A 15,470-nucleotide genomic window follows, 5' to 3' on the forward strand; every position below is an offset into this window, starting at 1 on the left:
TCTCTCCACCGACTCTAAAAAGAGTTGTTGGGGGATCACAAGATTTTGTTGCATATTTGGACTTCCGGTTAGTTTTACCCAGAGGCATACAAGACTATTTATTGGAATAAAAGAAGAAGAAAAATATAATTTAAGGGCCAGGTTAATTTTCACTGAACCATCTTGACTCGTGACTCGTCACAAGGCGAGTTGGATTCATCTCATTTGGGTCAAATGAGACGAATCCACTTGACGTATCTCATAAACGAGACGGGTCCGAATTCGTACTGGACCCATTATGTATCATGCGGCTTTCTAGGGCAGATTTTGACCGGTTGATCTTCTCTGCTGGTCACCTCTATTCCCACTTCTTATTTATGCATACCAAACACAACAATTTTTGGAATCTATGCCTACTTAGTATCCATTTCTATTAAAGTGGGAATGAGCATTCCCAGAGAGTTAGTAGAGTGTGGGCATTCCCATTTAGGTGAGAATCAATAATTTGAAATAAATTCCAAATGTGTTTTAATTATTTATTAATTACTCATACCATAAATAAAAAAGGTTGCTATTCTCCCTTCATTGTCTAATCACACCCAAACTTGAGACTGAGAATGAGCATTCCATTCTCACACCAACTATATTCTATTTCTTATTTTATTTCATTCTCACTTGACTTAGTTCTTGCATACCAAAAAAGGCGACAATGTTTTACATGATTATCTAGAACTTATGGAGTTATGGGAAGCGTGGAAAAGCTTCATTTGACAATTTTTTTTGGGGAAATTGCACTTAACTGACAAAACTATCAGCATTTTGCAGTATGCCCCCTAATTACTTTCCAAATCGCACTAAATCGCCGAGAACATTCACTCCAATAACTTTCCAAATTACATTGCCCCCCAATAACTTTTGCGTTTTGCAGAAAACCCCCAAAAATCAGAACAAAAAACAACATAAAAAGGTATTTTCAAAGTTGTTAGGGGTTTAGTGTAATTGACCCAAGGATATTAGGGGTTTTCTGCAAAGTTATTGGGGTTTTAGTGTGATTTTGAAAGCTATTAAGGGTTTACTGCAAAATGCTGAAAGTTCTTGGGTGTTTAGTGTAATTTACCCATTTTTTTGCATTAGTGTTTTCTAAGAAATATTACCATTGAAGAACATGACTTTCATGGGAGTTTGATTTGTTGTACTCTCAGTTTAATGGTCTTCCCCTATCATATTTTCTTAGAGTAATTCTAACTATAATATAAATCTTGTGGGGATACTAAATATGAGCTGCCACCTAATTTAACATATTGAGCTACCAAGAGACAGTAGTGCTCATTTAACAAAATAAATTGCCACCTGATGCCTAATGTTTTCAAAATATTGTCCTATTTTCTACCAATACAATGACGTGAGATATTTGATCGTGAATTACAATCAGGTTCATGTATTTCTATTTGTTGAAGGTCGTTGATTCTTGTAACATAGCATTAATGTATAGCTCCGAATTTATTGTTTTATCCTAGTTGAAATTTTTTAGATAAATTTGACAATGTCACACATTAGTGTTTTCTGAGAAATGTTACCATTGAATAACAGACTTCCATGATAGTTGGATTTATTATACTGTATAAGTCCCCATCCTTGTCAAAATCACTCTCTTTTTTCTTTTTTGACGTGAAAATAAATAGAGTTAGTTATACTTGGAGCTCCATGACTGTTACAGAGTAGCTACATGTCATGTGGTCATTATGGTTATATGCTGAAGGAGAGAAGAGAGAGAGAGAGATGGTGTTCTCACAATATTTTTGAGGAAAGTCCTCTAACGGTATTAAGATTGACTGTTTTAAGTTTAAACTTTAAAATTGATGGATGACTACAATTTGAAGAGTAAAATAGCAGTTCTGATGATTTGAGGTGTAAATTTAAAAGGACCTACTGTTTGACGGCCATGTGTGAAAAAATAATAATAATATTCAACTTATCCTGGATTTTCCTGCATTAAAACCAAGGGTGAAGGGTACTATGTTACTTTCCTTCTGGGCAAGGCACCATTGTTGATGTTGTTATCTTATTGATGTTAAATGACAGACGAAGTAAAATTCCTTTGATATAGGACCATACATGAAAGGGAGAATGCTAAGGTATACCTGTAGGTATAATCTTGGATTGGAAAGGTAATGGCAGTGTGAAGTAATAACACATGACATTTAGATATACGCCGGGTGAAACTTTATTGTCATTTAGACCTTAATTGAACTTATAATTTTTGTTTTCATCAGTTGCATCTTTCAGTTATTTTCGAAAAAAGATACAATTTAAATGGCCTAATTATTTTGGTATCTGATCTTTAAACATGTGAGCAGGGTGACCCTTTATGGGCTATAAAGTCAAGTACTATCAGTGATCTCATTGGCCTCTCACTCAATTTCTTCTACGTTTTGCCCTTATTGAACTACGGTAAGCTGATTGATTTTGGTTTGGGATCGAATACCATTGACCTGTCATTCTCAGTTTTTTTCCAATAATTTGTAAGGAAAAGATTGCTCTCAGAAGCTTGTGGACGATATATTTCGTTCTTCATGTATTGTTTGTACTTTTTATTATTTGTTGCAATCTATTGAAATATGTAGAAATTGTTTGGATTGATACTTATAGATGTTAGCTTGATAGTAATTCCCTGATTGAAAAGAATATGGCCTTATGCAGTTCTATCTGAACTATTTGAACTTTGCATTCAGTCTTTAGTTTCTTTAATTGATGCTAATGGATAATAAAGATCATTTACATGGAGGAATTGAATAGGCCATTGGAAATTTAATTTAGTCTCAAATCAAGCGGGCAACTATCCAGAATTGTTGATGCAGGTTGGATTTTGGAAATTTAAATCAGTTAGAATTTACTTGAAAAAAGAAATTTAAAATAGCATTCTGTTAAGAGTCGGTTGTTAATCATGCTGCATAATAATTCATTACTTATAATGTATTCAATTACATTAATCTCGTACTAATGCATGTTCTGCATTTTTTGGGCAGTATAGCTGGAATTCATGTGCTTGAAGCCCCAGTACTTCACCCGGTAAGGAGAAAAAAAAACAAAAGAAATTATTGCTACGCTTTTGTTTCCATTTTTTCTGGATAATGTACTTTGCTAATGCTACATACTCTTTTTACTTATGATCTCCAATTTTTTGCTAGATGTCCGAAGGACTGTTCAATTTTGTTATTTCTTGGACACTCTTGTTCGCCCCACTATTATTCACAGATTGCAGAAGAGACCGATACAAATGGTCACTAGATATCTTATGGGGATTTCAGATGTTTCTCACAAACAGTATGCTCTTGTCTACATCTTCAACACTACAGAGATTTTAAATTAGGATTAATTGAATATACGTCCCTTGTACTATGAGGGTATAACCACATGCATGCCCTAAACTATTTTATTAGCACTTATACTCCTTGAGCTCTAGACAATATTAATTTCCCTGTTAGGCTGAGATGTCACAGGAGAATTACATGACGATGAATTTTCCCTTCAGGTTAACTAAAAAAGACTTAAGTTACCTAGAGGACAAAAATTGCCGCTCTCTGAATTTTAAGGGTTCTAAATGCTAAGTATCAGCGGTTGCATCCCATAGTACAATGAATTATCTGCAATTAATCCTTAATTAAAACTAGGATTTTTGTTATACTAGATACCAACATGATGCGAAACGAGGAAGGGGGTCAATCAGAATCAACGATTTAATTTGAACAACGCACTGGTTTGCCAAAATTCATGATCTTCGACATGAAATTAATTTAAAACAATTAATATGACAGATAAATTTAATAAGATTTGCATCAACAATCATGAACAGTTCCAATCTCAAACAATATAACACAATATTCATTATCATTGCGCAAGCTTTACAATCAATATCAAAATTCAACAGTCACATGTTCAGTTACTCTCAACTCACAATTATAATCTAAGCAGTGGATATAAGATAAGAGTTTAGAGATGATATACTCATGCAATTAACTAACAAAGTGAGATTAACAAATAATATTGAGTCGAAAGAAAATGATACTGTCGTCAGACTGAACCGGCTTTGAATCACTTGTGAAGCATTAATGGATCCGTTTCCTTCACGGGTTGGATCTGAGCTGAGAACCAGACCCGATTGAGCCACGTTTGGATCTGTTCAAACAAATCAGATCCGAATGATCTCTCGTTGTCTTCGAACTGAGGGAAGAAAGAGGGATTCGGGGCTGCTCAGAGTAGGTGTGATTGGGGATCTCAACGGGTGGGTCGGAGGTGGAGGAGGAACGGCGTGGCTGCTCAAGGATGCAGGAGAGCAGGAGGATGGCGATGGCTCGCCGATGGGGTTAGGGGCTGCTCGGAGATAGGACTGGGGCTGGCGGTTAGGAATGCGGTGAGGGCGGGGTGCGACTACAGGGATGAATAAGAGGACAGGAATGTTGGCTGATATGGTGGGGCGCCTGAGGATGAGGAAGCAGGGGATGGGGGCAGCAAAGGAAGAAGAAGGGGTGGCTGGTGGCGCGGTTGCGTATGAGAGGAGAAGGGGAGGGGGTCAACCTAGGGTTTTACACCCAAAGCCTAGGGTTTCTCACCCAAATTAGCTACATAATATTTCATTTCATTCATTCAATTATTCCATAATTCTTATTACATAGCTCTTTTATAGAGCAATTACATATCCCTCAAATCATTCTAATCAATTCCCTAAAATCTCTCAAATGCTAAAATTAAACCACAATTCAAAATTCAAAAATTTAAATTAACTACTAAAAACTGAAATAGAAAAAGTCAAATGATAACTAGAGAAAGTTGTAATTGTTGTCCTTATTATTCTCCCCGGGTGGGAGAAAAAACTCGACTCCGTCGATTTAGCTTGCAGAATCTTGTCATCATCAATATAGTTTGCATGCATCTTAATCTGCCATCATTTACTTTCATGTATCTCAAATCATTACCTAAGTTGCATTGTAAATTCACCATCTAAAATATTATCAAAATTTACTGCAGCTTGGGTGAATATATAGAAGTGGGGGTAATGTGAAAGAACTCTCAGAAACAATAGGCTAGGGACAGGCTTATATTAGTGGACTGTCAAAATATTGTGAACTGCTTAATCACTTAATATTGAGAATAGAACTATGACCAAATCGATAATATAAATATTGCCATTAATTATTTCAAGAGTTGGAAAAGTTCATAAATATGTTAAATCTTAAACAGCTATAAAAAAAACTGTATTAGACAAGTCTAAACCATCTAAAATATCAGCATTAACCGTTTTAAATTATGTCCTGACTTTATATCATACATTTCAGTTAACAATGTATTTATTCAAGTTAGATCATTGATTCCCCAATGCAAATCATAACAAATGATGCAAATCAACTCAACTACTATGTAAGAAATGCAGACTCGAACAATGTGATCAATGGCAGATGTAAACTCAACGAAGTGTCTAAAATGCATGACGTCCTCGATCAAAAGGAATAATTAGGCGTTCCTTCGTTAATGTGAACAACAAATTTCTTATTCTAGCAGTGATAGTGAGGAACGTGTAAACAAATGCATGAAAGAGGAGTGTTTCTGTGCGCTTAATATGAGAGAGAAAGGAAATGAAAACACTCGTGCTCGAACTTGTATCCCTAATCACTATATATTCCCAAAAGAGATTAGTATGTGTGTGAGTGACTATCGGGACAATGCATGGGGGTTTGACATTTAATATGGTAGTTATTTTACTATGCTCAGTTTGAGATTCAACTTTCATACATATATCTGAGTGACTCACTTTAGGAACCAAATTAGGAACGGGTTGGGTGTCATATTTGTCCGGGAGGACTTCGTGGGGAACATCAATAACGTTTCTAATCATTGGAGTGAGTTCAGGACGAGTTGGAGTTTTGATTTCAAAAATAACTTCAGGGATAACATCAGTGAACTCCGTGATCAAAGTGGCAGTTTGGAAAATAATCAGAGTGTTGTCATTGCATGAAAATTCAATCAACTCCACAATTGCAGGGGTAGTTTCAGAAGAAATAGAAGTGCATGGTTTTTTAATTTTATTTTTATGGATTTCATTGTTAGAGTTAGATTCTGTCAAGTTTACAGCCTGGTTAACGAGTTCCTCAATAATAGATTTTGATTTTGTTATAGGCGGCTTTTTAATTCTAACTCTGAACGGGGTCGTACAGATGTTAGCGACGTGCCCATATCCTTAACAATTGTAATACTGAATTATTAGGCTAAGTTTGGAGAAATCTCTTTTTAATTCCTTGCTCTTAGGATCGATTCTAGATTGGGAAGAACTAGAGTTAAATCGACTCGGAGGCTGACTAGAGGTAGGGACATGGGAAGTCTGGGAGGAATGAGTTTGAAAATCCTAACTCTTATTAGATTGGTGGAATTTGGTTTTATCTAGATCTTGAACTAAGACGTAAGCTCCCTCAAGGGTGTCTACTCCTCTAGCAAAGAGTTCGGTTTTAAGGTCACTTCTCAATCTGGTTCTAAACTTTAACAAGACTTTCGTTGGTGCCTCTTGCTCAATGGTGCTGCATCAAGTAAACAATTCATCAAATTGAGCAACATACTCTTTTGCAGATTTAGTTCCCTGAGCAAGTTGATGCCACTTGTCGAGCAATCTATGATAGAACGATGACGGGAGGTATTTCCTTTTAAGCTCGTCGACCATTTCTCGCCAAGTTAAAATTGATAATTCACCTCTAATATGCCTTAACATTTCGATATTGGACCAATATTGGCAGGCGAGTCTGGTGAGTTTCATCGCGACAAACTTGACTTTTCGCGATTCCGTCAGGCGCACCAATTGAAGTAGCGATCCATACCTTTCAGCCAGTCTAAGAAAACTTCTAGGTCGAGCTTACAATCAAAGCTTAGCAGATCAGGCACAGGCTAAGGTGAGGGTCGATGAATGATGTGCCCATGACCTTGACCTAGTGGAGGCGGAGTTGCAACACACGCTTTTCCTAGCTTAGCATGCGTCTCGTTGGTTGCATTTTGAAAATTTTCTATAGTACTATCAAATTGTGCTACTAGTTCAGCGAATTTCTTAAGGACTTCAGGAGACATGCTGGACTCACTAGTCGATACACTTGACTCACCTAATCGATAGGGTAGACCTATGTGAATGGTATGCGCTGACAACTAAATGAGATGAATGATAAATTTTTTATAAAAAATTAAAAGACTCAATTAAACTAATAAAAATAAAAAATTTACTAACATAGAACCATGCTCTGATACCAAAAATGATGCGAAACGAGGGAGGGGGTCAATCAGAATCAGCGATTTAATTTGAACAACACACCGTTTTGCCAAAATTCATGATCTTCGACAGGAAATTAATTTAAAATAATTAATTTGACATATGGATTTTAGCAAGATTTACATCAACAATCATGAACAGTTCCAATCTCAAACACTATAATCGCAATATTCATTATCATTGCGCAAGCTCTACAATCAATATCAAAATTCAATAATCACATGTTCAATTACTCTCAACTCACAATTATAATCTAGACAATGAATATAAGATAAGAGTTCAGAGGTGATATACTCATGCAATTAACTAACAAAGTGAGATTAACAGAAAATACTGAGTCGAAAGAAAACGATACCGTCGTCGGGTTAAACTGTCTTTGAATCACTTGTGAAGCATTAATGGATTCGTTTCCTTCACGGGTTGGATCTAAGCTGAGAACCAGATCCGATTGAGCCACATTTGGATCTGTTCAAACAAATCAGTTCCGAATGATCTCCCGTTGTCTTCGAATTGAGGAAAGAAAGAGGGGATTCGGGGCTGCTCAGAGTAGGTGTGATCGGGGATCTCAACGGGCGGGTCGGAGGTAGAGGAACGGCGGCAAGGATGCGGGAGAGCAGGGGGATGGCGATGGCTCGCCAATAAGGTTAAGGGCTGCTCGGAGATGGGATTGGGGCTGGTGGTTGGGAATGAGGTGAGGGCGGAGTGCGGCTGTAGGGATGAATAAGAGGACAGAAGTGTTGACTGATATGGTGGGGCGCCTGAGGATGAGGAAGCAGGTGATGGGGGCAGCAAAGGAAGAAGAAGGGGTGGCTGGTGGCGCGGCTGCGTATTGGAGGAGAAGGGGAGGGGGTCAGCCTATGGTTTCACACCCAAAGCCTAGGATTTCACACCCAAATTAGCTAACACAATATTTCATTCATTCATTCAATTATTCCATAATTCTGATTACATAGCTCTTTTATAGAGCAATTACATATCCCTCAAATCACTCTAATCAATTCCCTAAAATCGTTCAAATGCCAAAATTAAACCACAATTCAAAATTCAAAATTCAAAAATTCAAATTAACTATTAAAAACTAAAATAGAAGAAGTCAAATGACAAATAGAGAAAGTTGCAATTGTTGTCCTCATTACCACATCTTTGTTAGTTCTATATTAGACCCATAATCTTCATACTTCTAAACTGGACCCCCAAATCTACTAAGTTATTTAAATAAGACCATTGAATCTACTAAGTTCTTTTAAATAAGACCTCATCTATTGAACTGTTTTAAATAAGCCCCCGTTTTGAGCAAGTATGAAGATTTGTATATAATTCAAAAGGTTTGGGTGCTAATATGACAAACCCCTGAAAAGTATTATCTTATGCTTTACATATATTTTCTCAAAAATTCCTCTGACCACTGTTTTCTTCTTCTCAAATGGGATATTTGTAGCTTTCTTAATACCTTACATGGCAATTCGTCTCAATGACAAGGATTTAAATACTCCTCAAAAACAAACTCCATTAGCGTCATTGATGACAAATGGTGCACAAGTTGTAGGCTTAATCGGTGGAGGTGTATGTCTTCTTTCAATATTCTGGGCCCTTTTTGCTCGTGGTGATGGTGATTTTGGAAACATCACAGATCGTTTGGAGTTTTTGGGTAGTTATCTTGGATCAGAGAGGCTAGCTTACGCTTTTATATGGGATATATGCCTTTATGCCATATTTCAGCCTTGGTTGATAAGAGATAACCTTCAAAATGTGAAGCCAAGGTATCAAAAAATAGTAAGGAATTTAAGGTACATTCCTGTTGTAGGCCTGGTTGCCTACCTTGTAAGCTTAGATGATACTGCAGGTGCAGATATTTAGTATGATATCGGTTTTGTTATCTTGTACGTGGAATGTTTGAAGTCGGTCGAGATTGCTGCTGTCAATGAGTTTACAAATCTTGAGAATATAGGAAGTATGTTGTTGTATGCTAATGTATGTATCTTGATATTTATCTCAAGAGACAAGTTACCATTTGATTAAATGGATTAGCTAAGAATGGTATCTCATTTTACTTGGCTAATAGGCCTCATGCAATTATATGTTGATTAACTTATACCCTTAAAGTTAGCAAGATTTATAATCGTAATCAGTCTTTTTATCCTCTTCATTGACATGTGGACCCATGGATGCGAATGGACGATGCCCAAAATAGCCTGGCCATCTTGATAAGTACTATTTCGCTATTCTATTTATTAATGAGAGTCGGTCACGATCTTTCGGAGCCTAACTTAATATATCAGCCGGCTGTAATTTCCTCTCCCTCAACTACTTACAAATCCTTTCATAATCATTGTATCATTTTTTATTCGTTTTTATTTTTTAATTATGGATTGTGATAAAGGGACATAATCTAACTGTTATAATTTTTATTTGGCATTATACTAGTTAGCTATGTTGGGTATCCCCTAGAAGAAAGTCTATATCTTAGAACAAATAATTGAATTCTAAGAACTAGCTCAGTCAATCTGCAGGCTCTGGAATCTTGTCAAAGGAATAAATATTTTATCAAATGGTTGGAACTAGCTTATTCAATTTGCAGGCCATGGAATCTTCAGAAATGAATATATACTGGTGCATTACAGCTCCAAGGAACTCCACCAACATGGAAATCTTATTCATTGTACTCCTACTCCCCTTTCTCTTCATTCTCATCAAACAATTTACAGTATCCAAGCATGAAGGGAGCATAAAACTCCCTCCAGGCCCATGGAAGCTTCCGATTATTGGAAATATACACCAGCTATGCAGCGGACATGATCTGCCTCACAAATTGCTCCATAATCTAGCAACCAAACATGGCCCTCATCTCATGTATCTAAAACTCGGACAACTGGACCACATCATCGTTTCTTCTCCTGAAGCTGCCAAAGAGATCTTTAAGAATCATGATACTAATTTCTCCTCCCGACCCTCTCTTATCGCCTCAAAAATCATATGCTACAATAACACAGATATTGCTTTCTCTCCCTATGGTAGCTACTGGCGACAGCTTCGCAAGATATGTGTTCTTGAACTGTTAAGTTCTCGACAAGTGAAGGCATCTTGTTTAATAAGAGAACAAGAGGCTTTCAATTTAGTTAAGGCAATCTCTGCAGTGAAAAACTCGACAGTTAACCTCACTGAGAGGTTTGGCTCCTTAACAAACACGATCACATCAAGAACTGCAATTGGTTCAAAGTGTGAACATGGAGAAAGATTCATATCTGCATCGAGAAAAGCGGATGATTCATCCCCTGGGTTTAATATTGCAGATTTCTATCCATCGTTGGGATTTGTGAGTGAACTTACTGGAGTAAGTTCGAAGTTGAGAAAGTGTCATGAGGAGATGGATGAGATTCTTGATGACATAATTGAGGAGCATTGTGTTAAGAGAAGAGATACAGTTAGTAGCGAAGGAGAGGAAAAGGTTGAAGAGGATTTGGTGGATATTTTGTTGTCAATTCAGGAGAATGGCGATTTGGAGTTTCCTCTCACGAGGACCAACATCAAGGCTGTAATCCACGTAAGTATGAGCTTAAGTCGTAGCAATATGAACAAAGGCTTAAGATATTTTTATGAAAAAATGGAGTTTATTATTCAACACAAAATTGATTCGTGTGTTGGTCCTTCGTTATTTCAGGGTTAAGTCTACATAGATTCCATGCAGTTCTATTGTTACAGATGGACCCTGTGAAATTATTTGGCTCTTATACCCTCAAAGAAAAAGAAAAGTGTTTTTGAAAAATAGACCATCTGAGGGCAACAGAGGAAAAAAAAAGAGAAAAACATGGGGGGTCAATCTGCAAATTGGGCTATAGTGCAGAGGTCTGCAACAATAAAACTGCAGGGGACCTATTCACAATTGCGTGATAGTACAGGGGTCGATCTGCAATTAACCCTTTATTTAATCTCAGGACATGTTTTCTGGAGGAACTTTAACAACATCCACAACCTTAGATTGGACGATGTCAGAGCTAATGAGACACCCAGAAGTAATGAAGAAAGTACAATCAGAAGTACGACGAGTTCTAAAGGGCAAAAAGAAGATCGAAGAAGAAGACATAAAACCCTTGTATTACATGAAACTAGTCATCAAAGAGACTCTAAGGCTTCACCCTCCACTTCCTTTGCTTCTGCCAAGAATGTGCACCAAATCCTGCACAGTACTAGGATACAAAATCCCTGAAGGCAGCAGAGTGCTATTTAATGCATGGGCGATAGGAAGAGATTCTAGGTATTGGGATGATAGTGAACAATTTAAACCGGAGAGATTTGATGGAGATTCTGTTGATTATATTGGTAGTAACTTTGATTATGTGCCCTTTGGTGGTGGAAGAAGAATTTGTCCTGGGACGACTTTTGCAATGGCAACTGTTGAGCTTGTGCTTGCATTTCTACTGTTTTACTTTGATTGGGAGCTTCCTGATGGAATGAAGCCTGAAGATCTTGATATGATCGAGTCGTTAGGGATGGCAACAGCGAGGAAGTTTGATCTGTGCTTGATTGCCAAACCTCAAATGTTATCATGATTTTAATCAAGACTTTTGTTTGCAGAACAAGGAATGTTGCAGTTGTTGAATTGTAGTGTAGAATGATTGTTGAGATTGTCATAACCAGTGTTATCAATGTGCAAGATGCAATACGAGGCGCAAAGTCTCTTTGTGCGCATATGTGCAAGGTGCAATGCGATATGCGCACCTGACTGACATGAGGCGCAACTTGCTCACATAATTTTTTAAGAAGAAAATCAAGCATGAAAAAACATGTTCATGTATTTTCAAATAAAAATATGTCAAGATAAATAATATCACTACAAAATCACTAAATAGTGTCGTAATTCCTAATGCTAACACATTCAACACAGTAGCGAAGTTAGTTATTTTCCAAATCAAAAGTCAAATCGAGATTAACATCAAAACCGAATCAAAATAGTAAACGAGGACCAGTTAGGATCCTCAATCGAGCTACTAAAAAGGTCTTTAACAGATTAATTTTGCTCTTTTGGGATATGGATTATCAAGTACAAAGTCTGATTCAAATGTTAAAGAGCAAAAACATATAGGGCTATGCTTTTCATGTAATATGTGTGAAGCACAGGTTGCTTGCAAGGCGTAAAGGGCGTTCCCACATCAGATGTGGGCATTTTCCCACTACCCTACATTGCAGGGCACAATGAGGCACACGCCTTTGATATCGCTGGTTAGAGCCTTATAAAATTTTGGATATGACTGCCTATTGATGTTAATCAAAAGTTACTACATTTTGTGCATATTTTGGGGTTGTTATGTAGATTCGAATCCTCTCTCCACTATCAGAAAAAGAGCGGAGAGACCACTACTCGGTCATAATCATTGATCGTATACTTGATGGTCAAGATTTTTTTCTTTGAGTGCAAATTAGGAATTAGTGCAATTCATGGGGGTACGATGAATGTTAGTTTTAGAAAAAATCATAACCACCCCCTAGATAATCGATGGTTGTTATCAAAAGTATTGGTCTCTCCACTACTTTTTTGTTGCGGAGAGGATCAAAATTCTGATATAATTAGATCATGTGGAATGTAATAGGTATTGATCTCAGATGCAAAGATCGTGATAAGAATTTCTCGCATTCATCAAGGTCAAGTGTGGGTTTGATCTCGTAAATATATGAGATCAGATGGCTAATGGGATTTAATCAAACAATAAACATGGAAGCATATAATGAGTTATCAAGAACCGAAATTCTCTTTTTCCAAACTCCAAACAAGAACTGACATGCAAAATGAATTACAGAGCCATATATATGAACTCACAATTAGATGACATCAACATATTTGATACATGACAAGTAAAAGGGAAAAGTTACAAACAACAATAAACAAGAGAACCGTAATCTGGAAAACTTCAAATCATACTCCTAGAATCTTCATAATTTGCTTCCAAGGTCTTAGTGATGATGAAAGTTGAGGACTTCGATAACATGTTTGGAATCATAGGAATGTTGGCGGGGAGAAGGAAACTCAATGCTTTGGTGAGGGAAGCTCAAGGCTTTGGTATTTAAGGTAAGTGTGGCACCTCAAACCTTGGTAGTTCTGGAAGTGGTGGAAGTTCAGGTTTTGGAAGAGTTGGAATCTCAGGAAGTGGTAGTTCAGGTTTTGGAAGCTCGGGTAGTGGTGGTAAGTCAGGCTTATGGATTATTGGAATCTCAGGTTTCAATACTGTTGGTGCATCCAAGATTGGTGCTTTCTCGGTCTTTGTGATGGTTGGTACCTTCGGTAAAGGTGGCAATTCAAGCTTCGGCAATTCTGGTAGTTGAGGTACTTCAGGTTTTGGAAGGGTTGGAATCTCAGGAGGCTGGGGAAACTCAAGTTTCGGAAGTTCAGGCAAAGGTGGTAATTCAGGCTTTGGGAGTGTTGGTATCTCAGGTTTTGGTATAGTTGGTACATCCAAGATTGGTGCTACTTCAGTTTTAGTGATAGTTGGTACCTTATGTAAAGGCGGTAGTTCAACCTTAGGTAACTCTGGTAGAGGAGGTAGTTCACGTTTTGGAAGGGTTGGAATCTCAGGAAGTGGGGGTAATTTAGGTTTTGGAAGGGTTGGAACCTCAGGAAGCGGGGGCACCTCAGGTTTCGGTATTGTCGATACATCCATGGTTGATGTTTTTTCAGTTTTAGTAAGCGTTTGTACCTCTGGCAAGGGGGGTAACTCAACGTTGGGAAACTCTGGAAGAGGAGGCAATTCGGGTTTTGGTAATATTGGAATCTCGGGAAGTGGAGGTAACTCAGGTATCGGAATTTCAGGCAAAGGTGGTACTTCAGGAAGCTCAGGTTTTGGTGTTGGTATCTCGGGAAGTGGTGCTTCCTCAGCTTTGGTGATGGTAGGTATCTTGGGTAAGTGTGGCAATTCAACTTTAGGTAACTCTGGTAGAGGAGGTAGTACAGGCTTTGGGAGAGTTGGAATCTCAGGCATAGGAGGCAATTCAGGCTTCTGAAGTTCCGGTAAAGGCGGTAATTCGGGCTTAGGAAGAGTTGGAATTTCAGGTATTGAAAGTTCGAGTAGAAGGCGTGCAGCTTCGCCTGTGAAGCTGCTCATGATGAAAAATGCAATGAGAAGACTAGAGAAGAGAGGAGCTCTGGTTGGCGAAGCCATTGTAGCTATAGAGGATTTGTGTGAACTGGATAGAGAGATGAGGAGTATTTATATTAGTCACTCGTTGCATATGTCCGTGTGACTTGGCTCAGAGGTAGTAGGTTGTTGGGTTGTGGGCGTGTTTGGTAAGAATAGTGTTTGTATTAGCTCATCCTTTCCGTTCCACTGTCAGCTCACCTTCTTAGCACCAATCCAGGAGCCAAGGCAGGGACATAATGATAAGCATATAAAATAACAACTTCATGTCTAAGCTCAAGTGAAACAGATGGCCAAAGCATCATCCAAATCAATGACTTTACGTTGCCACGGCATAATATTTGGTTTGTTGCCGTAAGTTCAGTTATCTGCAACTGTAATATATTTTGTAGTTGCAGTTGTCTGTTCATTGAAATAAATACATTTGGCTGTATCTACGTGTGAAACAGGTCGGCGGTAGACAATAATTTACGTAAAATCTGAGCATTGAAATGCACAAATGGTGTTCAAATTAAGAACTGATACAGCAAATCAAACATCTAAAAGTTGCGATCACAAAATTTTGAACCTGTGTCAGACAACTTGTAACAACAGTTACATGAAAGTCACAACACTTGCAGTTGAATGCGACTGACACTGGCATTACTATTTCAGTTACAACGAACCAAGCGTTCTCTAGTACCATTGCATTTGATTTCATAAATACATCAATTAGACTGGGTTATAAGCGTTCAAATGTGGTGCACCAAAAAGTTTAGATGTCGTTTGGCAACAGGGTTAATAAAGGGTTCAAGGAAAAATGCAGCATGTTTGTTTGGATTAGTGCATACAATGCATATCTATAACCACCTTAAGAGAACCCATATCAGATCCTTATCAGATACATGCCATCTATCTCATTCTCTTTATTTAAATTTGAGTTGCATTTTGAATACTTATCGTACTCATTAAGATGCTTTTAATGAACATAAAAAGATTTTGAGGACAACTAGGCTATGAAAGGTAAAGATTTTCTTGCTGACGTCCCATTAAATAGGTACAAGCTGAGAATGTTACGATTTCAGGTC

General features: G+C 37.7%; 3 protein-coding genes across 4 annotated transcripts in view; 2 read left to right on the forward strand and 1 right to left on the reverse strand.

Annotated features, from left to right (window-relative positions):
* Nucleotides 1–9,371, forward strand: part of LOC109820001 — a 25,184-nt gene extending 15,813 nt beyond the window's left edge. For both annotated transcript variants that reach the window (XM_020386033.1, XM_020386034.1), the window contains exons 2-5: nt 2,337–2,430; nt 3,011–3,048; nt 3,168–3,303; nt 8,718–9,371. In XM_020386033.1, coding sequence (XP_020241622.1) covers nt 2,337–2,430; nt 3,011–3,048; nt 3,168–3,303; nt 8,718–9,136 — 687 coding nt within the window. In that variant the 3' untranslated portion in view covers nt 9,137–9,371. The remainder of the gene's footprint in view (nt 1–2,336; nt 2,431–3,010; nt 3,049–3,167; nt 3,304–8,717) is intronic.
* LOC109820000 (premnaspirodiene oxygenase-like) lies at nt 9,469–11,935 on the forward strand. Its single transcript, XM_020386032.1, has 2 exons — nt 9,469–10,820; nt 11,212–11,935. The coding sequence occupies exons 1-2, from the start codon at nt 9,828–9,830 to the stop codon at nt 11,824–11,826; spliced, it is 1,608 nt and encodes a 535-aa protein (XP_020241621.1). The 5' UTR covers nt 9,469–9,827; the 3' UTR covers nt 11,827–11,935.
* Nucleotides 13,029–14,457, reverse strand: LOC109851229 (periaxin-like). Its single transcript, XM_020421264.1, has one exon. It carries the CDS (start codon nt 14,425–14,427, stop codon nt 13,336–13,338), a length of 1,092 nt encoding a protein of 363 aa, XP_020276853.1. The 5' UTR covers nt 14,428–14,457; the 3' UTR covers nt 13,029–13,335.

The sequence above is a fragment of the Asparagus officinalis genome, chromosome 8 (genome assembly GCF_001876935.1).
Source record: "Asparagus officinalis chromosome 8, Aspof.V1, whole genome shotgun sequence".
Taxonomy (NCBI): Eukaryota; Viridiplantae; Streptophyta; class Magnoliopsida; order Asparagales; family Asparagaceae; genus Asparagus; species Asparagus officinalis.